General features: G+C 37.4%; 2 protein-coding genes across 2 annotated transcripts in view; one reads left to right on the top strand and one right to left on the bottom strand.

Moving 5' to 3' along the window:
- LRTM1 (leucine rich repeats and transmembrane domains 1) overlaps positions 1-6,807 on the top strand; it is a 155,813-nt gene extending 149,006 nt beyond the window's left edge. Inside the window, exon 3 of the mRNA XM_044078575.1 lies at positions 4,117-6,807. Coding sequence (XP_043934510.1) covers positions 4,117-4,565 — 449 coding nt within the window. The 3' untranslated portion in view covers positions 4,566-6,807. The remainder of the gene's footprint in view (positions 1-4,116) is intronic.
- Positions 1-26,740, bottom strand: part of CACNA2D3 (calcium voltage-gated channel auxiliary subunit alpha2delta 3) — a 2,619,084-nt gene that overhangs the window by 1,048,891 nt on the left and 1,543,453 nt on the right. The window lies entirely within an intron of this gene.

Here is a 26,740-nt window from a genome sequence, read left to right as displayed (position 1 = left end):
ATTCTATTTATCAGTAAGTCAGAATGCCTCTTTATACAAATGTGTTGACTAAACAGTTCAGGTAAAGGAGAGCTAGTTCATAATTCTGTGCACAGTATGTCAACATGCTAATTACCCAAGCGCTAACTGTGCAGTACAGGTATGACAGGTGCAGACTGTGCAGACTGCAGTTGTGCCCACCTTTATGTCAGTGTGGCCCCACTATCCAGGAGATGTCTGGGCACTACAAGTGCAAGAAATATAGCCAGTAATGCAGTGTACTAATATCTCAACATGGCAATCATTGCCCAGGTGCTGACTGTGCAGTACACATTGTGTATAAGAGTAGCGGGCAGAGTCTATGGTTCTGTGCACCAGTATGTCACTATGTTCCTTTATGCAGGTGTTGAATGCGCGGTGTAGGTGCAAGGCATACACTCTATATGCACCACCAAGTCAGCATGCCCTATTACCAAGTGCTGACTATAGAACACAGCAGTTTATAGGCAAATGAAGTGCAGTCTTTAAATCTGCGCACAAGTTGTGCAGGAAACACAGCCTGTGATTATGCATACCAGTGTGCCAGCATGCCTTATTACTGATTCCATACAGAAGTACAGGAGACAAAATCTATGGATATGTTAACCAGGATGTCAGTATGTCTGTTACTCAGGTTTTGACTGCGTACCACAGGTGTGTTTCGGGGCAGAAAGCATAGCCTGTGAAGGTAAGTGCTAATATGTTAGCATGTCATACTGCCTGGGTGTTCTCTGTGCAGTAGGTTCATAGGTTCATAGTTTAGTACTAAGCTAACTGCCCTTGCGAGCCATTTAAGCCTAGCCAATTATCCCTTGTGAGACTCAAACCCTGCATCTTGTGTTTGTAAGGCAGTATATGTGTGTGTGTGTGTGTGTGTGTGTGTGTGTGTGTGTGTGTGTGTGTGTGTGTGTGTGTGTGTGTACCGGGGCAGAGAACACATTCATTAATTTTGTACCTAATGTATCAGCACATGTCACATTACCCACTGCTGATGGACATACAGGTGTGTACAATGACAGGAGATAAGTTATGTTTTACTATATACCAGCATGTCTATTTACCCATATACTGACTTTGGAGCACAGGTGTGCGCAGGCACAAAAAGCACAGCCTGAGAATTTGTGCACCAGTATGTTAGAATGTCATATTTACCATATTCTGACTGTATAACACAGGTGTGTACAGGTGCAGGTGGCCCAGGTGCTGCTTCTATGCACGGTACAGGTGCAGAAAGTACAGGCTGTGTTGTTCTTCACTATTATGTCAGTATGTCATATTGCTTGCATTATCAGTTGGAAGTGCCAGTCGATATGTTGGGTATTCTGTATACACTGTTCATGCTATGCTTTATTTTACAGATGTTCCCATGATGTCTGTCTGTAGGGTAAACAGTCCATGACATTGTACATACATCGTTGCAGATGGATATCCATTTTGCACAAAGCCCTCAACTATACTGTTGACAATTAGGAATAAGGATAACTGCTCAGAATGTCAGATCCTGGCCACAGGTCACTTAGCAAAATATAGCAAAAATTAAAATAATAATAATAAAAATAAATAAAGTCTTCATTCCAGAGGAAAAGTCATCCCAGTTAAGGATTTAAGCAGATCTTGACTGAACAATGGAAGAGCATAGATTGCTTGTACATCATTGAACAAAGATCTGCTTAAACCTGTAACTGGACTGATTTCCCTCTTGCAAGAGGACTTTACTTATTTTTATTTTTGCTAAGTAACCTCCTACCAGCATTCGGCACTCTGATTAGTTATCCTTATTCCTAGTCTTTTACTTTGTCCTGTAGACTGTTGAGCATGCAAGTTGGGATATCAGATCAGTCCTTCATTAATTTCTCCATCTTCTTTCCTGTGCAGTTGATGTGACATGCATTCCTTCCTTCTACATGGTAACTTATACCTGTTTGGTGTACAAAGCATACACTGAAGGGCACATTCCTATAATTAATGTATCTTTTACTACAGTGGACTAGATGCCTTATGCTCTGCAAGTGAAAAAAACAGTCAAGAGGGCAGCTACAAATCAGTTGTAAGTGTGTGTGTGTGTGTGTGTGTGCATACATATGTATGTATATATATATATATATATATATATATATATATATATATATATATATGTATGGTTCCCTATCAGAAGCCTGAAACACTATAAGCCTGAAAATCAAAATCCTGAAAACTATAGACTGAAAGTTCAAAATCCTGAAAAACCAAAATCCTGAAACTCAAAATCCTGAAAACACAAAATGGACATACTGACGTCATTGTGGCTTTGCTATTGTTAGCCCTGTGGTGTTGGGTCATGCGTTGGGTTCAGGTAAGTGTCTTGATTGGTTTTATGTTAGGGTTAGGCGGTTTAAGTGAGTTAGGGTTAGGGCAGGTTAGGCATGTATGCAATAGTGACAAATATTGGGGTTAGGCGGTTTAAGTGAGTTAGGGTTAGGGCGGGTCAGGTGAGTGTGCGATAGTGATGGACCTTAGGGTTAGGGTTAGGGTCAGGGTCAGTTGGTAGATATTAGTGTCTTTATAGTGACATATTAGCATTATTTGTGTTTTCGCGATTTTGAGTTTCAGGATTTTGGTCTTTCAGGATTTTGAACTTTCAGTCTATAGTTTTCAGGATTTTGATTTTCAGGCTTATAGTGTTTCAGGCTTCTGATAGGGAACTATATATATATATATATATATATATATATATACAATAATCACTTCTGATGCTAAACCATAAAAATAAAAAAACAAAAGTAGAAATGCAGTCCCTAGTGATTCAATTAGCTTTCGTTCGTTTATTTAGTATCGGAACTTCTTGAAGAAGTTCCGATACTAATTAAAGGAACAAAAGCTAATTGAATCACTGGGGACTGCATTTCTTCTTTTGGTTTTTTATTTTTATGGTTTAGCATCAGGAGTGATTATCGCATTTATTCTAGCCGCCTTCTCAGCAGTATTTATCGGTATTACTTAGTGTATATATATATATATATATATATATATATATATATATATATATATATATATATCTATACACACACACACATATTATATATATATATATATATATATATATATATATATATATATATATATATCAAGAGAGAGAGAGAGAGAGAAAGATATCGATATATCTATACATATATAGACAGATATCTATCTATATATATATATATATATAAATATATATATATATATATATATATATATATGTGTGTGTGTGTGTGTGTGTGTGTGTATAGGTTCTTCAGGTGGGATTAAAGGTAGTAGCAGCATTTAGATGGACAGGTGAATTAACTGAACAGTTTTCTGGAAGAGTTTCTACAGCCAAGGCAATGATGCAGCCTGAGTGTACATGGTAAGGACTTCATATAAAAAAAGTAGATACGTTTTTATTAACAGCATGTACAGGCGATAAAATCACTTAAAAGAAATGTGCAGACTAGGATGTACAAATAGCATTTGCTTGATGCTCAGATCTATATTACAGTGTGAGACCTGATCAGCCAGCGTTCTGCAGCACTGCATGACCCAAGTACATGGAAGATAAAGCAGCAATGCCAATGCTGTTAGCTATCTTTTAAACCCTGTGTCACAGGAATCATTGGACATTCAAGACTGCTGAGTCTTGCAACCATTACACCTTATCACTTACCATCCTAAACAGTACCTCTCCTTTCAAGGAGAATTAGACCAGTCAAACCCAAGGTAAATACCCATCCAATTACTCAGGTCCCATTTGCAGGAAGACAGTCTATCATATTGCGTTATCTGCATTGGGAGTCTATTCTAGAGGTGATAGAGATGCTGAATAATGAATCCATTTCTCCACCTTGTTTTATTGATCTGCTAAAGCAGGTTTAATGCCCTTGTTCTGGTATTCATGGAATTGCTTTCTTTGTGATGCACAATAGATCCTGAAGTACGAGGTCCCTTATTGCTTGGAAGGGAGGGCTAATGTCTCCAGTCAAGAAAACAATTATCTAGTTGGAGTTCTAATCATTAGGGATTACTATCAGCTTCTAAAATGTGGGATGTGATGTCAAACAGAGGGTTGCAAGTCCTGACTACTTTTTTTTTCTCTTAAAATAGGTGGAACAATTGATGAAATACTTTGTGAGATGCCTGAAAAGCTGAAAGGGAAGGACCTTTTGAAAGTTCCATATGAAATATACAGAATGTGCCCTCCTAGCAGTTCACACATTTTACTTCCTAGCAGCCATTATGTTAACCCTGATCACCAAACCAGAAATGAACATGTACTTAAGGGTGAACATGAAGACAACAGTGATTCAGACTGTGAGCCAAAACTAAAACCAAAGCCACTAAACTTACGACATGCGGTTGCTACTGTTGTAATAACAGGAGTTGTTTGTGGAATTGTATGTTTAATGATGCTTGCAGCGGCCATTTACGGCTGTGCCTATGCAGCGATTATGGCTAAATACCACAGAGACCTAAAGAAAGTACAACACTTGGCTCAGGCTACCGAGCAAGGAAGTGCAGAGGAAAAAGAACCACTTGACAATTCCTTGGCATGACTTTGTCCAACCGATTTCTCCCCAAATGAACTGTAATTTCAACAGTTGCATATTGTTTCAAATGATGCTACTTTATTTTTATGCTTAAATTTCTGATATTGTCAGAAAATACACTGTATAAAAGTTAAGCATGAGTCATATTTTATGAATTACATTACATTATTCGTGATTAATATCATAATAACATGCTACAGCAACGAATTTGCCAAATAATCAAAAGGGAGAGAAACATGTAGTTTAGTTCCCTGCACTGTTAAAAGTTTATTTTGTTATAGTCTACAGATCCTGTCAACTCTGCTGAAAGAAGCAATACACACTTATACACATCATCAAGCAAAAGACAAAGTTCTAGCATTTTAAAATATATGACATACTTAAATATGTAACTCTGTAAGTTATTTAAAAGAGTTTAAAGCTATTTTCGTTTTGCATATCCGAGTTTTATACATTTACCCTTCCTTAAAATATACAGACATACTTCTACTATGAGGTAAAATATATCTGACTGTATATAAACTGTCAGGCGCACAGATTGTCAGACATAGACACAGACATACAAACACAAGCAGACAGACAGACAGACAGACACGCACACAGGCACATACAGGCATACACATATACAAAATGCATGCATAGTAAAGTCTTGCTCAAACAAAAGCTTATACATTCTATAACAGATCCTTCACAAGCTAAAATTTACTTTCTGAAACAATTTTCTAAAGCATATAATGAGTTAAATTCTGTGCAGAAAATTGAAATGTATGAAAACAATAAAAAAAGTCTTTATCAAGTGTTTCAGATAGATTAAAAGAAAAAAATATATATATTTTTTTTTATTTCCAGAGTTTTCCTTTTCTAAAATTGAAAGGACCATTTCTGTCTGAGAAGTTAAATGTAAGAGTAGATGTACAGCTATGAAACTTTTAGAAAATTTCTATCAAGTGTCTTTTATAGACTAAAAGAGTAAGTATGACAGTTTTGTTTTGGCCTTTTCTGTGTTAAGTATGTTTTGACACATAAGCTCTTATAATATAAATAAAAGAGGTAGAGTTTTTGATGATGAATAAAACTACACATTGTGTGTGTTAATTTTTTTATGTTTTCTGTTTCTTCCTCCATCATGTAAATTTTTTTCTGTTTTCTGTTTCTTCCTCCATCATGTAAACTTATTAGGCATAAGAGCATCTTTTCCAGAGCAAATTCAGAGCACTATCTACTTAAAAGTCATGGAGTAGAAAAAAAAAAGTAGAAGAAAACAAATCCACAACTACAAAATTAAATTCATTAGCAGTTTGCAGCTTCTCAACTCTTTGCCACATTGCTAGTGTTGATTTAAATATCACATTATGCCTTTTTTATACAAAGTAAAACAATGTATATTCCATTTGATGCAAATAATTGAGAATGCATTTTTGACAATAGTGTTTTTTAATTGAAGATCAACATGAGATTTGTTGAATGTCAGGGTTGAAAAGCAGAACAAAAGTGATGTGCAGCACTATGGCTGGGAATCATAGACAGCTGCCTTGTTTACAAATCTGTATGCCTTGCGTACTATGCAAGCCTGCACAGATTCATAAACAGGTTATTGCAGCTCTTCTGACCAGAAAGAGTTTCTGCACCACGTGTAAATGCAGTGGTCGGATGTGGGCCTATTCTAATTTGACCTATTAACAGGTCAGTCTGCTACCAATTTAAGTATCTTACATAACACAGAAATCATGGACATCTGTATCATGCAAGTTACTCTTCACAGCAGTGCAGAAAATGCTTATGTCTGCATTGCAATTTGCTGATGTGCACTACCCTAACTGTAAGTGCCTGACTATTTGTGTATGAAATGGGTGATACTATATGTCTTTTTAACTGTGTGTGAAGTATGGGCAGTACAGGGACAGCATGTGGTGCAATCAATTTGTGTGCACATAAATGTTTATTATGACTATGTGTATGTAAGGTGACTGATGAATGGCTACTACCTGATGTGACCTGTGGCAAACATGAATGAACAGATTGCAGGATCGCAGATGCAGACTTTGCAGATACTGGATGTATGTACGTCTCTCTGTATGCATGTCTGGATGTGTTTGCATGTTTCTCCCTTTTTTAATATCTCCATATCTTTTGGGTTTTGAATACCATAACAGGAACGGACCCCTTTCTTAAATCAAAGTACAATTAAAGTTCAAGAAATTAGTATTGTTTCAGTCTTTGATGTCAGCCAGAAGTGCTCTTCGCAGCACCCGCCATGTGCCCAGTAATGACTCTTTCTGCAATTCATACAGGGTTACATGTATTGATAACATATCTAAGTATGACTGTAGATTATTTTTTATAAGACCCACTGCTCCTACTACTATTAGAGCTGTCCAGGTATCTTTCTTCACATTGCTCTGGTTTTGCCTACAAATCCTGATATTTTATGATTTTGTGTCTCTCTCTGTATGCAAGACACTGTAGTCACTGGGTGTAGCGATTTCAATGATCAATGCTACTTTTGTCTTCTTTTCATGGACCACTATATCCAGTTTTCTAACATCTATCTTTTGAACTGTTGGTAATGGGTGATCCCATGTGATACAGACTTCATCATTTTCTATGATGCTTTGTGGCTTATGTTTCACATGTTTTTCAGCCACTTCAATACCATAATGTTTGCACAATCCCCAGTCAACAGTCTTGCCACATTATTATGCCTTTCAGTATATAGTCCTTCTGCCATTAGTATGTTTCTCTGTGTGTATGTCTGTATGTGTTTGCATGTCCCCACCAGAAAATTCTTTACAGTTAGGAAAGGATATAGATGTGAAATTCTAACAGTACGAGGGACATTAAATTTCATTTTTACAAAAAAAAAAATGATTTCATTTGAAGCATTTGAATTAAAAAGTAAATTGGATGACACTCCACAGATAGTGTTTAAAAGAGGGAAAATGTTTAAGCATTTTAAGGGGAACTATGGAAGCCAATGCAATGTGTATCAAAGATAAGTTGTATGAAAAAATGTGGGGCATGCTATTCATATAGGTACATATGTGATTCCCCAAACATAACTATTTATGGACACCTGAGGGTTTTGGTACTTAACTGTTGTTTCGATTGTAACACCAGAGGGTGGTGTATCTAGTTCTTTGTTGTTGTACCCTGCTTTATACATCAGAAAAACTGAACAGCCATTAAGAAAATAATTTATCAGCATAGTAATGTGACAAATTAAGGATTGTATTAATGCTTTATATAAGCATGTATGTTGGCAGATGTCTTAATTTTAATATATTGTTTTTTTTTTTTGGGAGAGTAAAACAATTTTATAAGGGGTAATTGACAAGCATATCTTGAATCAAGTGAATTATAGTGGCAATTAAAACTGGATGCTACTAAAACCCCAGGTTTAAACAATCAATTGTTCATTAAAAATTTGTTAATTTTACAGAGAGGGAGAATACAATTTTGGACTTGTTTAATCTTTTAATGAGTTGCACATGTATTTCATTGCAATACTAGTTTATTAACTTATTGTTTCTTAAAGCTGATTTTATATACATGTTTATCTATTGTATTTGAAATGTTCTATTTGTTGGCATGGAAACTAATTTGCAACAGAATGTTATTTTATGATTTGTGGGAACACATCATGTAACTGCTTGTGACATGTTTTTTAAGTGTTTGAAATGAATGAAGGCTGTTCTAATGAAGTTCTTTGGATGAGAATGAAAGAACTTAACAATTAAACTAATTTATTATTCTTTGGATCTTTTTTAACTTGTTTTGCCTTCATCACCATTGTTATGGTTATGTCATATAAATGTGAGTATTTTTTCATGATGTTACTATCAATTCATATAGTGTGGTAAATAGAATACTTATGCCAGTATTCACAGTCACTTGTACAAATGCGATAGGTATACTCCTGATGCATACAGATGAGAGTAGCAAAGGTGAGGTTCACAGAGATCATTTATGCTAATGTGAAAAGGCTTAAAAATAATGAGATGCAAATGAGAAATGCCAAAAAGTGTGGTATGCTTTTGAAATTCATAGTTAACATTCCTGCAGTATGAACGTCCATTGTTAAACACAATGCTCACCTTTGATATCGGAGTTGCCCTCCATGAACTTGTTTGTCCAAATATTCAGAAGTACTTCCTTGACAATCAATTGAATTAAGTTCCCCAGCAATCCCTTCACTGGTTTGTATTAAGTATGCACAAGCACTAAAATGACACAATCAAGGGTGCCTGCAGGCAGGTGCAAGGGGGTGCACTTGCACCCCCCTGGAATCGAATCGGCTGACTTAAATTTAAAAAAAAAGTTTTTTTTTTTTTTGGACTTTCTTCTTTAAGAAGAAAGAAGAACGGTCGCAGGCGTGCTGACATCATCGCATGCAAATTTTCGAGTTTTGCGAGGCGGGAACTCACATGGATGGACGGTTTTGGGGTTCGCAAGTGGAAAATAGGACCACGAGCGCTGCGGGAACTGAAACGGACGGACGGATTCGCAAGCGGGAGGAAACGAGCGGAAGATGGGACACTTTCAGAGTAAGTGTGTGTGTGTGTGTGTGTGTGTGTGTGTGTGTGTGTGTGTCGCAGTGTTTCAGTTTGTTGAGCTGAGTGTGTAAATTGCATTATGTCTCTCTCTCTTTCGTCCAGCAGGTGCTGAACACCTACTGTCTTGCCCAACTTGGGGAATCCTTATACTTCTAGCAGCCATAGAATGTTTACGATCCTCTTCTGGGAATTTCTCTCACACAAATCCCACCTTGCCTTATTGTGGAGCGAAGACTTCAGCTGTATTTATCAGTGACAGAAAGCTTGCTCTCAAAAAATGCATCCTGCCCCCTCTTATGTTTAACGCCCAAAATTTCAAAACAAAATGCCAGATGCCTAAGTAACCCACTTCCTGTTTGCTGACAATGAATGAGCTGGCTGACTGTCATCAGCTTCTTCTGATCATATAATCAATGAACACCTCAAGACAAATGACATAGTTTCATGCATAAACACCTTTCATACAGGATTGTGTTATCTAATTATATTCTCACACCTGCCTCAAACAAATTAAGAAGCTGTTTCATATGCCGCATATCTAAGTCAGCGATCAGACAGGAAAAAAAATGTATTTAAATACTGAACACTTACTTATTAGTCAGTTTTAACAAATCTCACATAAAGAGAGAAAATATCAGGCCCTTAGACTTCTTTCAAGTTTGTTATGATGATGAGAATATATATATCAAGCATATAATTTTCTGAGGAGGCTATGCTTTATAATATGGAATGTCATTTGTTAAGCATAAAATAACCATTAGCCACAGTTATTCCACATTTTTTTTTTTTGCTTTTCCATGCAGGATCTGAATAAAGCTCAACATTGTTACACATTGGAACTTTGGTTTAAATTCATTCAATACATAAACTTTAGATTGTGACCATTAATAAAATCATGCACAAAGGCTATGAATTGTGACCCACCTGTTGCCAACATGTTTATCATGACTTAACTAAGGGACCCTTTCCTCCTTGGTCATGGTATTTCTTAGAATCAAGCAGGCATTACTACCTGATAAATACTTGGCACTAAATGAAAAAAAAAATACCAAGTAATATTACCTGCTGATATCTGAATTTGTTTAGTAATGAAGGAAATAGATTGCATGGTAGACATAGCTACTAAATTTGTTGCTGAATCAAAACTTGCAGTATTAATGTGAAATAATAACAGTCTATGTTTTAATAAGTTAATCTAGGCAAACAATTCAAAAATGAGAGAGAATACACCACAAAGGGTGCTAAGGATTGTGAGCAGAAGAAGAGAGAAAGCAATATCTTTTCTTGCAGTGTTGCTCAGGAAAGGTTTAGTTTTGTAGAGGGAGCCTTTGACATTTTTTTAACTGTGTTTTATGTGGTAGTCAAATTTCAGATTTTTTTTTATGCTTACACCTAGCAATTTGCAATATGTGACAAGTTCAATATTAGTATTATTTGTAGAGTTAATAGAGAAAGCTTTTTTTGAATATTTAGTTGTTTGGGATTTCTTGGGGCTGAGAAATAACTGTGATTTTGTTAACCGGCTCACTATTAAAAAAGGTAGCCTTGTGTTAGTTTTTGTAGACTTTCAAGGCTGTTGACAGAGCAGATAAGAAGGGAGAACAGTTTATTCACATATTGTACTGTGGAGACAGTTTTGTTTGATTGTGCAGAGGTCAGTGATGAAAATGTTAGAGAGTGGGGCCAAAAATGGATCCTTGGGGGACACTAAATTATGGAATAAATAAGGATAAATTATTTTGTCACCTAACTGCTTGTGATCTATTAAAGAGCTAGTTGTGGAACCAGGTCAGAAAATATAAGTCATGCTGTAATAGCAATATACCCTGCCTAAGTGTTGGTTTCAGTGGAATTTACTCTCATCTGACTTAATGTGGATTTTACTACTTCAGAGATTGTGCATATTTTTTACTGATACTGGTGGACTATAGAAAGTTGAGTAGACTTTTTATGATGGAAATGTTCTGAATTGGGCAGTTTTGTCATTGGTGTATGCCTTTTGTTTCATTGTTTACCGGAAAAATGTTCAAAACAAATTTAAAATGCCCTCTGACAACTGTACTGTATTGTACAAGGAAGGTAATGTAATACAGTCAGGAAGGTGTATCAAAGAGCATGTGTATGTTATGTTCAAGGGGCCTATGATTGTGAAGACAGCCCAGAGTTAATATTTATCTGCCACTGGCAGAATGTATTTTCTTTGAATGTGAGTTTTAATGCTGCCTCAATGCATGTGAGTTTCAAGGGCAGAGAAGTTTTAATGTTAAGTCTATTTTCATTGTGAGACTGCATTGCTTTGTTTAACATATATGTATTAGAGTTTGTGCTGTAAAATGCAAAATAAAACTTTCAAATGGAAATCTAAATAATTGCAGAAGTAAAGCAGTATGCACATTAGTGTTTATGGTAAATGGGGCAAAATAACCAAGGAATGGGACATTGGAATGGCTGCAGGGAGAAATCTTTTATGGTGGTTTACCTAATAGGGGGTGGGATGTGGATGTCTAGGGTGATTAGCTTGTGGTTGGATCTGACCAATGATGAACTGACCTCTGGTGTGGAACACCGGTTGCCCATGTTGGTAATGACCAGGTCTAGGATATTGCTGCCCCTAGTGGGGGTGTGGATAATTTGATCCAAGGCATTGGAATTTATGAATTCCAGAAAACGTTGAGCAAAATAAGTTGGTACATGAGTAGTTTTCCCAGTTAATGGTGGGGTAGTTGAAATCGCCCATTATTAGGGTGTTATGTTGTGCCCTAATATTTTCCAGTGTATCAAGAAATGAGGAGTGGGAATGCTGGGGCATGGTGGGGGATCTGTAGCAAGCTACAATTTGGATTGCGGTCTTGCCCAAAGTTACCTGCACTTGGATAATCTCGGATGCATTATGCTGAGCAACTTGCCTGGAGGTGTGGATATTCTTAATGAATATGGACACACCTCCACCTTTAGTGTTTCGGTCCGGGTTAGGTGGACAAAGGTTGTGGTATGAATTATAGCCTGGTAATGCAGGGGTGCTCTCTGGAGCCTTGTATATGTTTTAACAATTGAAACTAGAACAGAGTTGTGTCCTAGTTGCCTGTTGCACATTTGTGTTGCATGTTCTGAGAGAACGATACTGTCCGTTTTACTTTTTTTATGGGGCTGTTATCACCCATTAGGGACAGAGTGGCATCTGCATCCATGTTAACTATTGTCTGCCTGGAGGTGGCCTTACCGAAGGTATAACTGCTGCCTGAATTAATTTTGGCCTGTCAGACGTCACCCATTATTTCTGTAGTAGTATGTAGTACATCTGCTCTGCTCCTGTGTCCACCCCTTGTTAGAGAGCTGTACCACAACAACTATTAACAATTAGTTCCAGCTGGAGTGTTATGATGTACACCTGAACTTTTTGCGGTCTGCTGAAATACAAGCCTGCACCAGATTGAGTTGTGCTACTGTTTTCTATCTGTGCATATTTCAAATGTTTACATGTAGTTATTAGTATTTTTATTTAAAGTATGTATGCACCCTAAGTTTAAAAGTTTTCAGACACTGTGGGATTGGGAGTGTCTAACTTCAATTGTGCTACGTATAAATAATTTGGTTTGAAATTTGGAACTCTTTTTATTGGACTTTGTCCTGATGTGACAAATTTTAGATTTTATTTTCTTAGAATACCACGCTGTACTCAAGTTTAGAGATGGGTTAGTATTTGTAATAGTAAACTTTCAAAATGTGAAATGTGGTGACATTAGATCTGTTTATTTTATTAAACATAGGGTTTTGTTTATTTAGCAGTTGTTGCCTGACGCTGTTGAAGGTGAAGCTCCAGTAGGTGCATTGTAAAACCCATCTTGGCCAAATAAAGGTATTTATTTCTTCACCTCTGTGTTCCAGCTTCTGCCCATATGCAGATGGTTAAATAGGAAATGGCAAATAGAATATTTTGCAGTACTTATCAGGAGAATTATGTTGTGCTGTTTGCATTGTTGTCACATCTTCAAGGAGTGCTGATTTTTGCTGGTGATCTACCTTAATTGATAAGGAAGTCCCAAACAAATATTTTTTTGGAGAGTAGCTAGAATTTCAAATCACAGGACGTCAGACCAAAGAGGGGTAGTTGTTGTTATTAACTGTTTTTAATTACTACTTACTTTGAGGCAGACATCTGTTTTCTTAGTAGATTAATAGATATTTTAATAAAGTGTTGTATTGGTCGTATTCAGGATGGATTAACATTGTCTTCTGCAAGTAGTTTTGATTTAAGCATATTGCAGAGTAACTCCCAAAGAGACAGTGTTCTTGTCACTACAGGATGTTTACTAAGGTGAGAGTATGCAAAGAACTACATATATAATGTTAGCATGGAGAACATAACATTTACTACAGGTTTAAAAAGACATGGCTTACTAATTTACAGATATGCAGAGAGACATGCACAGTATGTTTAACTGTTATGTTCTGGTGTGTATGCATTTTTATTATATGCTGGAGTCTTTATTGCTGCTTATCGAGAAAAGCTTTTTTCCAGACTCTAAAGGTTAGAAAGAGGTGTTTTATACCCTTCAAGGATTGTGACAAGTTATGAGCAGTTTACAAATCATAAAGCATTATCTTCTTCCCCTGTCATACTGTATTTTTATTTAATTGTTTTATCAGTTAACATTAAGTAATGTGCATTCAGTTACAGAATAGTATAGTAAATTCACAGAGAGCCATTGTTTGGTTTCTGTTACACGATGTACTTTTCTTTTTTTTGAATCCACATAAAGGTCAGATTTGTTTTTTTATTTTACATTGGTTTATCGAGGCGGTCTGACTGGACAAAGCTGTTCATTTTCAGCAGAGGCCCAGGGAGAAAACAATTGCTAACATACTATACATAAGATATTATGTGAGCATTGTGGTTTACACAGTTATAAAATATAGCAGATATATGATTGCATAAGATATTTACATAAGCATAATGGTTTAGACATACAATTAAAAGTACAGTATGTAGTAACATATGATTGTTCATACAGTATGTTTAGTAGAGATAATGTTGAAGATGTACTAAAGATAAGACAAGAAAGGAAAAACTAAAAAAACACTAGCCAGATTGTCAAAGCAGGAGAATATAAACAAGTTCATGTGAGGTTCATTGACATTTTAAGGGAAACTGTGAAGACTGTGCATAAAACACATATTCCTATCCATAATTCATACCTCAGTCTCAACCTCTTAGAGCAAAAAATCTGGACAAAGCCTAAAATGATGGGGGAACAACTAGGGACAGATTTTAAATATTGTTCTTACAAACTTAGAACGTTGATAGAATAATAGGTTTTGCATTACCATGAAATTTCTGAAGGATGTGAACTCTTCAACTCAAATGTTTATCATTATTTAATGACTTCAGTCCTCAGCTATTTGCCAGAAAAGTACAGATTTTAGGAAGAACACAAAAATTTGAGGCAAAAATCTGGACATTCTCGAAAATCTGTTCAGTTGAGAGGTACAATGGTGCTTACTGCAGTATTAAGTTTTCTTTGCATAAACATGTACACAAGCAAAAATCAACTAGTTTTATGTATTTATTTTTTGTTGTCCAGGTTAGCATGATGCATGTGTTAATCATTGGTGTAGCTGAAACACATCAGAAAATGTTTTTTTTTTTTATCCCATACCTGACACTTTTTTGTTTGTTTTTGTTCAGTAACATCATTGATAGAAGATCTGCAAGATATTGACTACAAAGGTAGTAGTAGCCCATTGGATTCTTTAGGTTGTCTTATAACTTCAAAGTCAATGCATCAGACAAGAAGCGATCATTCAGACATAGTAGCAATATGATATAGTTTATTACTGACGGCAATTCGTTATCAGAATTTTTCACGTTGTAGGTTTTGCATCATTTTAAGATGCAGATAAAATAAGTTGAACTGAGCAGTGTTAATGGTGGAAAAGCGAGACGTCAGTGAAGAAACTAATGAGTCAAGATAGGGAATATAAATACTTGTTCTGTAATAACTGTCAAAATCCATGTTTGCTTGGTGTGTCGACTGCAAATCCTTGGCAACACTAACTCAATAGTAAATTTAACTGCTATTGATCTTGCCTTACTGAGAATGTCATTCCGAAAGTGTTCTTCAGCATGGTTGCGGTGCTCCTTGAATATTTCACTGAGTCTGTTGATGTGTTGTTGAGCCTGTACTATATCAAGTTGAACAGACTGAAACATCTGAGCAACAGGCTCAAGAACTGATGAGTAATTTGCAATAATGAAGAGAAAAATAAGAAACGTGCACGAAGAGCAAGCGCTGAGTAACATATGTGCATTTTGTCTGGTTTCACCAGCAGTGCTCTTCTGAAGAAAGTCAAATATTTTCTCAAAGTTCTGACTAAACACATGAATGGATTTATATTTCTCGGTCCATCATGTCTATTTGGTACCATGCTCATCGTTTTGGACTGTCATGGACAAAAGTAATAATCTTGATAACACCAACAGCACTACATATTTCAGGAACATCATTGACTCCAAGGTTTAGTCTGTGAGATGGGCAGTGGATAAAGGCTGTTTTTGGATACTTTTCACAAATCTTTGCCTGACCACCATTCTGGATGCTTGCCATTATGGAGCAGCCATCATAGCCTGTCTGAGTAAATTTTCCAGGTCTAGATCACACTTTATGCATTCACTGACAATGACATTTGATACAGACTGTGCATCTCTCACAACAACGGGAACAAAAACCGCAAACTCTTCTCGAATACAATCATCATCAACAAACCAAATGCCCAATGACAACTGCTCAATGTCTAAGATATATCTGCAGTTTCATCTGCCAATACACTAAATCCAACTGCCCTGTTTGCTGCACAAACAATCTTCTTTTAAAGTACGTGTTCGTATTCTGCCAACAGCTCATTTTGCACCCTATGGGATGTGTACCAAGCATTTCCTGCAGCTGTTTCACTGTGCTGTTCCAGTATTGTCCCACCAGCTTCAATACGAAAATCTAACAAGTAACACAAATTTCCACCAGATCTTTCTTTTCCACAGAGAGGAATGTCATGGGTTGCACAGTAAATACTGGTAGATACAATTGGTTCCAATTTATTTTGGTTCTTTGCAATTTGTTTTGCTACTGCTGCATCTAGCTGCGGAATAACAGCTGTTTCTGGCTTCTGTCATGTTCGTGTATAAGAAAAATTGGAAGCATCTTCAGTAGAACCTTTGTGCCATGATGATTGCATGTGATTTCTTGCAAGACTCATTGAAGGCATTACGTTTTGTGCACACACTAGTGATGAAGCTGCCTTGCAACCCACGGTGAAGTGACTGAGGAAATAATACACAAGTTAAGCAGAGTGGCCGGGCCTTTCAAGAGAGGAGAAAATGCAAGCCACGGTGAGTACTGAGACAACCAACTATATCTGAATATAGTTGTTAATAAATAATGACATGCATTTCAGTTTCAGACTTCATATTATTCAGAAAATTCAATTCTAACATAAATCCTTTTATTCTAGCAACTGTCTAATGTGTCCCTAGTTTTGGGCCTTTATCCCCAACATTATAACAGTCTTTGTCCAGATTTCTTGTGTTAACAGATTGAGAGGTATGATGTGTATGTGTGTCTGTATGTATGTATGTATGTATGTATGTATAAGGAGGAGAAAGCATACCCCTCAGCTGTCCAGGTTTTTGGAGAATGTCCAGATTTTGCCCCATATTCCTCCTAAAAAGCATTGAAGTTGCTAAATAATGACAGACATTTGAGTTTTAGATGTCATATCCTTTAGAAAAATGCATACCAACATAAATCCTGTTATTCTAGCAATGTTCTAAGTTCATGAGAGCAATATTTATAACCTGCTCCTATTTACTTTAGGCTTTGTCCAGATTTCTTGCACTTAGAGGTTGAGGTGTATGTTAAAGAGAATGAAATGTCCTAGAGTTAGCAGGTGAAATTTATTTTCAAGTGCATTTTCAAGGAATTGTGAGCTTCAGGGGAAGAGAGTTTTACTGCTGTTCATGCTAAGCCTACTTAAAATGTGCAACTGTTTTGTTTAGCAAATAGTATCACTGTTGTGGTATGGAATTTTGCAAGCAGCACAGCAGGTAGCATACTTGCATCTTGATACAGAGGGCTGTAGGCTCTACTCCCACAACATGTAGATTTGTATTTTAAGGGGGTGTATGTCCTCCTTTGGATGAGATGCCTAATAACTATTAACTTGTTTTTCAGCTTGCCACCCATTCCCTATTGCAATACACCAGCTTACCATTTTTTTAATATAACGTAAGCAATTTATTTTTCAAGGGCAGCAGGCAGTGAATTTGTAGATGAAACACTGAAATATAAAGTTGCTTTCTAGCAACAACCTCTTCACTGGTTTCAGATCTCTTTAATGTGGAATTATTCAGATGAGTTACTTCTGCAAAGATTCTGCATATTGATTGATATTGGTGGATTGTATGACAGAAGTTTGAGTAGAGTGGCCCTTTATGGTTGAAATGTTCTGAATTGGGCAGGTTGTCATTATTGGTTCATATGATTTGTTTCATTGCTTAAAGGAAAAATGTTCAGAACTATAAATTTAAAACACACTCTAACAAGTGGTGCTGTATTATACAAGGGATACAAGTCAATTATTATATAGTATAATTAATACAGTCAGGAAGGTGAATCAAATAACTTTTGCATGGTTATAGAAATGTGTGCAAAGAGTCTATGATTTGAAAACGGCCCAAAGGTAAACTTACCCTGCCACTGGCCAGATGCATTTTCTTTGAATGCGGGTTTCAATGTTGTTTTGGTGAGTGTGGGTTTGAAAGGTAGAGAAGTTTTAATGCTAAGTCTCTCTTCATTGTAAGACTATTGCTTTGTTTAGGTTTAGTAAATGTCTATCAGTGTTTGTGCTATAAAATTTGAAATAAAAGTTGTAAATGAAATCCAAATATCTATAATCATTGTACAAGTAAAGCATAAAACAGTATGCACACTGAGAGATTTGAACAGTGTCTATGACAAAGGAGGAAAAATAGCCAAGTATTGGGACACTGGAATGGCTGCGTGGGCAGGGGTGGGGGTGGGGTGAAGTGGGGGTGGGGCTAAGTGGGCAGAGCAGCAGAGGGGGTGGGGCAGTGTGGGTGGGGCTTGGGTTTGCACCCCCTTGCAAAAAATCCTGCGGGCTCCCTTGGACACAATAGATTATTTTGCCCAGCAATCTGAACTTGTATGCACAAGCATTTTTCCTAACAGAAAAATGAATTATTTTCCCAAGTGACCCCTTCAGAAGTATATCTTAGTAGGCACAAGCACCAAAATGAAACATTTCCTCAAGTGATCCTTTCAGTAACATGTCCTTGTATGCACAAGCAACCAAATGAAACATTCATCCTCTCAATTCCTTCAGTAAAATGTCCAGGTATGCAGAAGAATTGACTGATCTTCATTTACATCTCTGCATTTTCCTTGAAAACTGCAGCTTACTGACTCTTATTATGCAAATGAGTTTGTCAATCCATGTCTATGAATTAAGCTCATATGCATATGTGTAAAGGCTCTTAACAGTACAGTACCTGTCTACCTATTGTTTATGCACCAGTTAAGCTACATGTTAGCAATAGGGGGTACGTTTACAGCAAATCCTTTGCATCTTCATATGCATGCTCACAGTCCAGGATTTGGATAACCAAGTAGCACCACTCTTTGCAGATCACCACTACGAAAAGGCAACGTCCCAGACTGTGATTACCATCCTTAGTGATTCACCATACACTAGTTGCACTGATGAAGTCAGAGAGAATAAGTTTAAAAAGGGTATTAGATGGAAATATACATCTACCAGATGTTACTAGCACACATCTCTCAATCATATCTAAAACTCAAGAAATTCATCAAAGTAACTGTGTCATAGTTTTGGTGATTTTGATCTCTAGTCAGTCCAGACCTAAAGAGGGAGGCACTTTTACTGTTTGGGTAAGCAAAAACTCCATGTCCCTGACCTGTTGAAAATGCTGTTTCACAGCAAATCTTCCTTTAATTCCATTTTAATATATGCAATAGTAAAAGATTTGTGATCAGTACTGCTATTCTGTATGTATTGAATTAATTCATGCACATTGCACATTGCAATAAATATAATGCAAAGGTTTGTTTCCGTAAAATCCTTCCTTTAAAACATTTAAATGGGTATCTGTACACCAAAGCAGGATGTCACGCAGCCAGCCCAGCTATCTGGAATTTTCTAAATAATTCTATGTCATTTGTGAATATTGATATGATTTATACAGAACTGTATATTATGTACTGAACTAAAATGTAACCACAGCATGCCCTACTGACTTAGAACAGAAAATAAGTTGAAATTAGATTGCTTTATGATTGTGCTATAGATGTTATATCTCAGTTTCATTTCAGTAGCAGACACAATTGTCTTGGAGAGAATTACTTACTAGGTTTGAAATGTAAAATTGTTTTATTGTGTTACGACTTCCAAGATATGTAAAAATCAGAGAGATATGTATTTCTCACACAAAGATGTTAACTTCTGTTTAGTTTCTGTTTAGCCTGTGAACTGAAATCAGGTGACAAAAAGTCATGTCCTTCAAGCTGGCCCACCAGTCATCATCTTTTTTCAGCTGTTCCCATTAGGGGTTGCCTCAGCGGATCACCTGTTTCCATTTCTTCCTGTCCTCTGCATCTTACTCTGTCACACCAACCACCTGCATGTCCGCTCTCACCACATCCATAAACCTTATCTTAGACCTTCCTCTTTTTCTGTTACCTGGCAGCTTCATCCGTAGCATCTTTTTCCCAATATACTCAGCATCCCTCCTCAGCACGTCCAAACCAATGTAATCCTGCTTCTGTGGCTTTGTCTAAAAACCTTCCAACCTGGGCTGACCCTGTAATATACTTATTCCTAATCCTGTCCACCCTCGTCACACCCAGTGCAAATCTTAACATCTTTAACTCTGCCACATCCAGCTCTAACTTCTGCCTTTTTGTCAATGCCATTGTCTCCAATCCATATAACATAGCTCATCTCACTACCCTCTTGTAGACCTTTTCTTCCACTCTTAATCACTCCTGACACTTTTCTCCACCCACTCCTTCCTGCCTGTACTCTCTTCTTCACCTCTCTTCCACATTCACCATTACTCTGAACTACTTATCCCAAGTATTTAAACTTATCCACCTTCACCACCTCTACTCCTTGCATCCTCACCATTCCTCTATCCTCCCTCTCATTCACACACATATATTCTGACTTAGTCCTGCTGACCTTCATTCCTCTCCTCTCTAGAGCATATCTCAATCTCTCCAGGGTCTCCTCCACCTGTTCCCTACTCTTACTACAGATCACAATGTCATCTGCAAACATCATAGTCCACGGGGGCTCCTGTCTGATCTCGTCTGTCAACCTGTCCATCACCATTGCAAATAAGAAAGGGCTCAGAGCTGATTCTTGATGCAATCTCACCTCCAGCTTAAACACATCCATCACTCCCACCGCAGACCTCACCGATGTCACACTACCCTCTCTAGGCACCCTGTCATATGCTTTCTCTAAGTCTACAAAAACACAATGCAACTCCTTCTGACCTTCTCTCTACATCTCCGTCAACACTCTCAGAGTAAACATTGCATCTGTAGTTCTCTTTCCTGGCATGAAACCATACTGCTGATCACTAATCATCATGCCCCTTCTTAACCTAGCTTGCACTACTCTTTCCCGTAACTTCATGCTGTGACTGATCAATTTAATCCCTCTGTAGTTACTACAGCTCTGCACATCATCCTCTCAGAGAAAGACTGTGCTTTTTGTATTTTATCTTGGACCTAGCAAGAACATCCACTTATCTTCACTTGCCTCGCTGTAAGTAAGATTTAGGCCATAGGATCTCTTTGAGATAGAGACAGGAATATAGTAAATATTACTTTAGATGTTTTCTGTATTTATTTGAGTATGTCCTGCAATGTTGTTTTAAAAATGTTCCTGTGATTTTGAACTCTGAAGTTACTGTGTTGATTTTTCTGACTATTGTCTTGTTCTTTTATTGTTTATTATTAAATATATTTAAACCTATCTTTGTGTCTGATATTTGTGAGAAATATTTAAGCTCTTAGAGTACTTGCATATGTATTTGGTGACACTGTACAGGCCACTCCTAGTAGCCTGGTGCTTGGTCAAAACTACCATTAGGATTATTAGTACCATTACATAGTAGGATTGGCCATCCTTTGTTAAGGACATAGAGTAGCTGATATGAGTGGTCAGTGGCAGTGATAACTACCTTATATTCTGGGCAGAAGGGGGCATAGCTAGTAAACCTGTGTCAGCCTTTCCCAGGTGTGCATGTGTGTTTGTATGTAAATCAAATCTCAAAGTGTGTTTTTGTCAGCTACTTGGGTAGGGACATGAAGCACTGGTTGGACAGAGCGGGTGCTAGAGGTGTTGGCTTAACCACGGAGCTGAGATCTCAACCCTACAGCTGTGTCAGTGTGGAGTCTGATTGAGAATCTGGCGCAAGAAGGAGAAACCAGCTCCAGACTGACTGTGGTCTCAGTGCACTCTTTAAGGAAACTGTACTTCACAGTGTGTGTGTATACTTGTCATCATTCCAGTGTGTATGTCCCCTAGCTGTTACCAGTGGTTTGGATTAAGGCTCCTTGTTTACTGTGCCAGTGCTGGGGCATCACATATTACTTGTTGGACAGTGGTAGGATAGCCACATCACATATTAATTAGTTGACACTGGTGAGATAGCCATATCACATATTAATTGGCTTGTAGTGTTGTGGATATTGAATTCCTGTAGCTTGTGTACAGTGGCCCTTGAAGGTGTTTGTACTCTCAATCAGCCACACAGTGAAAATTCAGAGTTTCACAGAACAATTTATTTATTTATTTATTTATTTTTTGTTAGTTTAGTTAGTCAGGGACAGTAGGCAAGCATGTCAGCAGAGGAGTATGGCAAGCTGACAAAGAGCCAGTTGGCTGAGATGTGCCAGGCTAAAGGACTGGCACATGCCAACCTAAGGCAGAAATGATTGTAGCTTTGGGCCAGTGGCGGCTGGTGACTTTAAATTAAAGGGGGGCTGCAGGAGACAGCTGAATGGGTGGGGCCAATGGGAAAGGGTGGAGCTATGGTCAAAACCACAACAACTGGAACTTTAATTAAGTATGCTGCCCTGGGTGCCAAACCGTCATTACGAGAGTCCAATCAAGACAAAATGAAGTGTAGAAGAAAAAATATGTCAATGCATTGGCTACATGCCAACTTACTTAATATCTCGATGGAAACACAAAGGTTGTGAGGCATGAGAAAATAAATAATTTTTTAAATACATTACTGGAATGCCAGTCAAAATCAAGTATAAAAAAAAAAGCATCCCTCAACTCAAGCCACTTCTCCTTGCACTGCAGTTCTAATTATAATTTATACTCAGCTTTATAAAATTACCAAGTAACATGCTGAAAAGAGCAATCTCTGTGATACCCCCACTTGTAAAAATGTTTCTTATCCAAAAAAGACCCGCTGCCTGACAACATCTATCTACTAGTTTCATGGGGAAGACATGATCAAAGTAAAAAATGAACAGCAAACAAGAAAAGCTCAAGATAAATTGCTTAAAGGATTACTGCACAAGTTATGGACCACACATGATAGATTGGCATTCTGTTTAGTTTAAGGGTAAAGCCTGCAAAGATGACTGCAAGTCTCCAACAAATGTAATAAGCTTCTGAAAATACTGTAATCCTGTACTTTATTACAAATACTGTCATATGCATTTCAATACCTAAGGCTTATACATTATTTAGTTATGTAAATATTCTCTGCATGGCAACAACAAAAAGGCTTTCAGTGTTGGTAATTCTTTAACAGTATGCTTATTAAAGCTTACTCGCATCTTACAATCTCTGACAAGCTGACCTGATGGTCAGTAAAGCATTGCTAGAGCAACAGGGCACTGCAACAGCATGCATTTTCTGAATAATAAGAAGCATAAATCAACAGTATAAAAATATGACAGAAAACCAGAACATTCTGCAAAATCAAGGACAAATGAAAAGCCATGGACGTATTTGTGGTCTACCTTGGATGGGGCAATACTCTGCACACTTAACTGCATAACTGCTCCTTGCCTAGCTTGGACACATCCAGAGACACTACAATGGGGAGTGGGGTGCAACAAGTAGGTCACAGTTTGAAATGTCTCTGGCTGACGGTGATGGCTCTGACACTCACACCTCTCAACCTCAGAGCAAGAAATCTGGACAAAGCCATACATAGAAGTGGGACACAGGCCCAAAAATAAGGACAATTTTTGAATATTGCTCTTATAAACTTAGAAAGATAACAGAATAGTAGGTCTTGCATTAGTATGAGTTTTCTGAAGGGTATGAAATCTGAAGCTCAAATGTCTGCCATTATTTTCTAACTTCAATCTTTAATAATTTGCCACTAATTTGCCAGAAAACCACAATTTTATGAAAAACAGACCAAAAATGTGATGCAAAAATATAAAAATGTCACACAATGTAGCTGGGAACCTGTCCAATAAGGGACACCTTTTTAATATTAGTACTGTTAACTTGAGCAGCTGACAAAATAAGAGCATCTACATGCATTTCTGAAATAAAAGCAAACTATAACTCTGATCATTACAGTAATTTGTAATTGTAAACCCTCCATGTTTTCTTCCAAAATTGCCATTTTGAGGAGGGATTATTAGGGGGAGAGCAACATTTTGAGCCAAAATTGGAGACAGTTGAAATGTTTGGATATTCATAATTCTATAAAGCGATTTATTTGCACATACCTCTCAACTTCTTAATGTAGGAAATGTGGACAAGGCCAAATATATTGGGGGAACATACAAACAGTACTAAAAATTGCTCTTTTATAAACTTAAGACAGTTGCTAGAATAACAGGTATTGCTTTAGCATGCATTTTTCTGAAGGTTATGATGTCTGAAACTCAATGTCTGTCATTATTTAGTGACTTCATTCCTAAATGATTTGCCAGAAATCCACAAATTTTATGAGGAACAAACCAAAAATAAGAAGCAAAAATCTATTCATTTTGCAAAAATCTGGAGAGTTGAGAGGTATAGTTCAGCCAGGGCTGTCTTGAGTTTGCTGCCCTTCCCCTCCTCACAAACTCATGGTGGAATGGAGCCTCCCCCCTGCAGTCATTCCAATGTCCCATTCCTTGGTTATTTCGCCCCATTTGCCATAAACACTGTAATGTGCATACTGCTTTACTTCTGTGATGATCTGGATTTAATTTGAAAGTTTTATTTTGCATTTTACAGCACAAACCCTAATAGATATCTGATAAACAAAGCAATGCAGTCTCACAGTGAAAATAGACTTAGCATTAAAACTTCTCTGCCCTTGAAACTCACATTCATTGAAACAGCATTGAAACCCACATTCAAAGAAAATACATTTTGCCAGTGGCAGACAAAGATTAACTTTGGGCTGTTTTCAAATCATAGGCCCCTTGAACATGAAACTTACACATGCTCTATGATACACCTTCCTGTTTGTATTGAATTATATTCCTTGTACAATACAGTACAGTTGTTAGATGGAATTTTAAATGTATTGTTTTGAACATTTTTCCAGTAAACAATGAAACAAAATGCATGCACCAATAATGACAAAACTGCCCAATTCAAAACATTTCCATCATAAAAGTCTAATCAAACTTCTACAGTCCACCAGTATCAGTAAATATGCACAATCTCTGAAGAAGTATAAGCCATCTAAATAATTCCACATTAAAAAGATCTGTAACTAATGAAGAGGTTGCTGCTAGCAAACAACTTTTTATGTCATTGTTTCATCTACAAATAAAGTGCCTGTTGCCCTTGAGGAATAAATTGCCTATGTTGCATTAAAAAAAATCATAAGCTAGTAATATCGCAATAGGGAATGGATGGCAAACTGATAACAGGTTCATAGTTAGTATGTATCTTCATCAAAAAGGACTGCAGCATCTACCCCATTTACAAGGCAGTACAATCAGCAATGCATCTACCTACTGTGGGAGTAGAACCCACACCCTTCTGCATCAAAAGCAAGCACATTACCTGTTGTGCTATTAACAATGCAAGCAGACTCAGCATAAACCACACTAAACTTTTGTTCCCCTGCAGCTCTCAGCTCCTTGTAAAATCTACTCGACACTCAGCTGTATCTCTGAACATTACAGCTCAAGAAATCTGGAAAAAGTCAAAATGTATTGAGGGGGACAAAACCTCAAAACCAGAGACACATTTTAAACATTGCTTGTATAATGTTGGAAAGCTGCTAGAACAAAATGCTGTGTTGCCACCATACATTTCACTGCCAAGTCTTGAACCCAAGGGACCCTGTGCAAAACAGTCAGGGTAACATGCCACTATGCCAAATCAGCTATTTTGTGAAAGAGAGGAAGACTTAAACTTAATTGGCTGCCATTTAGTGAATTCAGTTCTCATAGCTCTCAACCTCATAGCAAAAAACACGTGGACAAAGCCAGTAATGGGGGAATACAGCCTCCAAACATATTCAGTGAATTCAGTTCTCACCATAGCTGTCAACCTTAGCACAAAAAACCTGGACAAAGCCAATAATGGGGGGATACAGTCCCAAAAATAGGGACAAATTTCAAATATCCATCTTATAAACTTAGAAAATTGCTGGAATAAAAGGTTTTATGTTACCATATACTTTCTGAAGAATATGAAATCTGAAATTCAAATGACTGTTATTTTTATTTAACATTTGTTAACCAGAAAAGTCTGACTTGGAACAAAAGCCAATTTTCAGCAGAGCAGGGACAAACACTCCAGACATATGTCTTTGTAAGATGGGAGGACATGCAGACTCTACACAGAAGGCAACAAAGCCAATAATCAAACCAGAGAACATGTAGCTGTTAGGCAACAATGCTACCAGTGCACCACTGCACTACTGACTTTGCAAGTTAAAACAAACATACAGAAACCACAGATTTTATGAGGAATAGAAAAAATATGAGGCAAAAATCTGCAAACATTTTACAAATGGTGGTGGGTAGGGAATTCAGGCCCTTGCCACCTGCACCCAAGGTACAGGGCTGAAGCCTGAGTATTCTCTACCCACTAGTACTATAGAAACTGGGACACACACACACACACACACACACACACACACACACACACACACACACACACACACACACACACACACTCACACACAACATTTTTTTTTATTTTGTATTTCATTGTTTTTATTTCTTTTCTTCTACAGGTGGGGGATAGCATGAGCCGCCCCTTCTTTGGGCACAGCTGCATCACAGACAAGTGATCAGCAGGACAACAGGGCTGGACTGGAATCTGTCTGGAGTTAAAAAGACTTGTGCTGGAGGCCAAGCATTTGGAAATAGAAGCAGCAGGGAGACTGCAACATCTAGAGGCTGTGGAAAATGAGAAACTGTGACATGTAGAGGCAGAGGAGAAGGAGAGGCAGAGGCAACATGAAAAGGAAATGCTGACTATTCGCCAGAGTCATGGAAGTAATGGTGAAGGGAATAACCAAACCCCAGAAGCAAAAACGGTCAGTAAATTTCTTCCACAATTTTCAGAGGGGGATAATTTTGATAG

This window comes from Protopterus annectens, chromosome 7.part1, assembly GCF_019279795.1.
Source record: "Protopterus annectens isolate FY-2018-M chromosome 7.part1, PAN1.0, whole genome shotgun sequence".
NCBI classification, from domain to species: domain Eukaryota; kingdom Metazoa; phylum Chordata; order Ceratodontiformes; family Protopteridae; genus Protopterus; species Protopterus annectens.
Note: the sequence above shows the minus strand (reverse complement) of the source record. Positions and strands in the feature narration are given on the sequence as shown.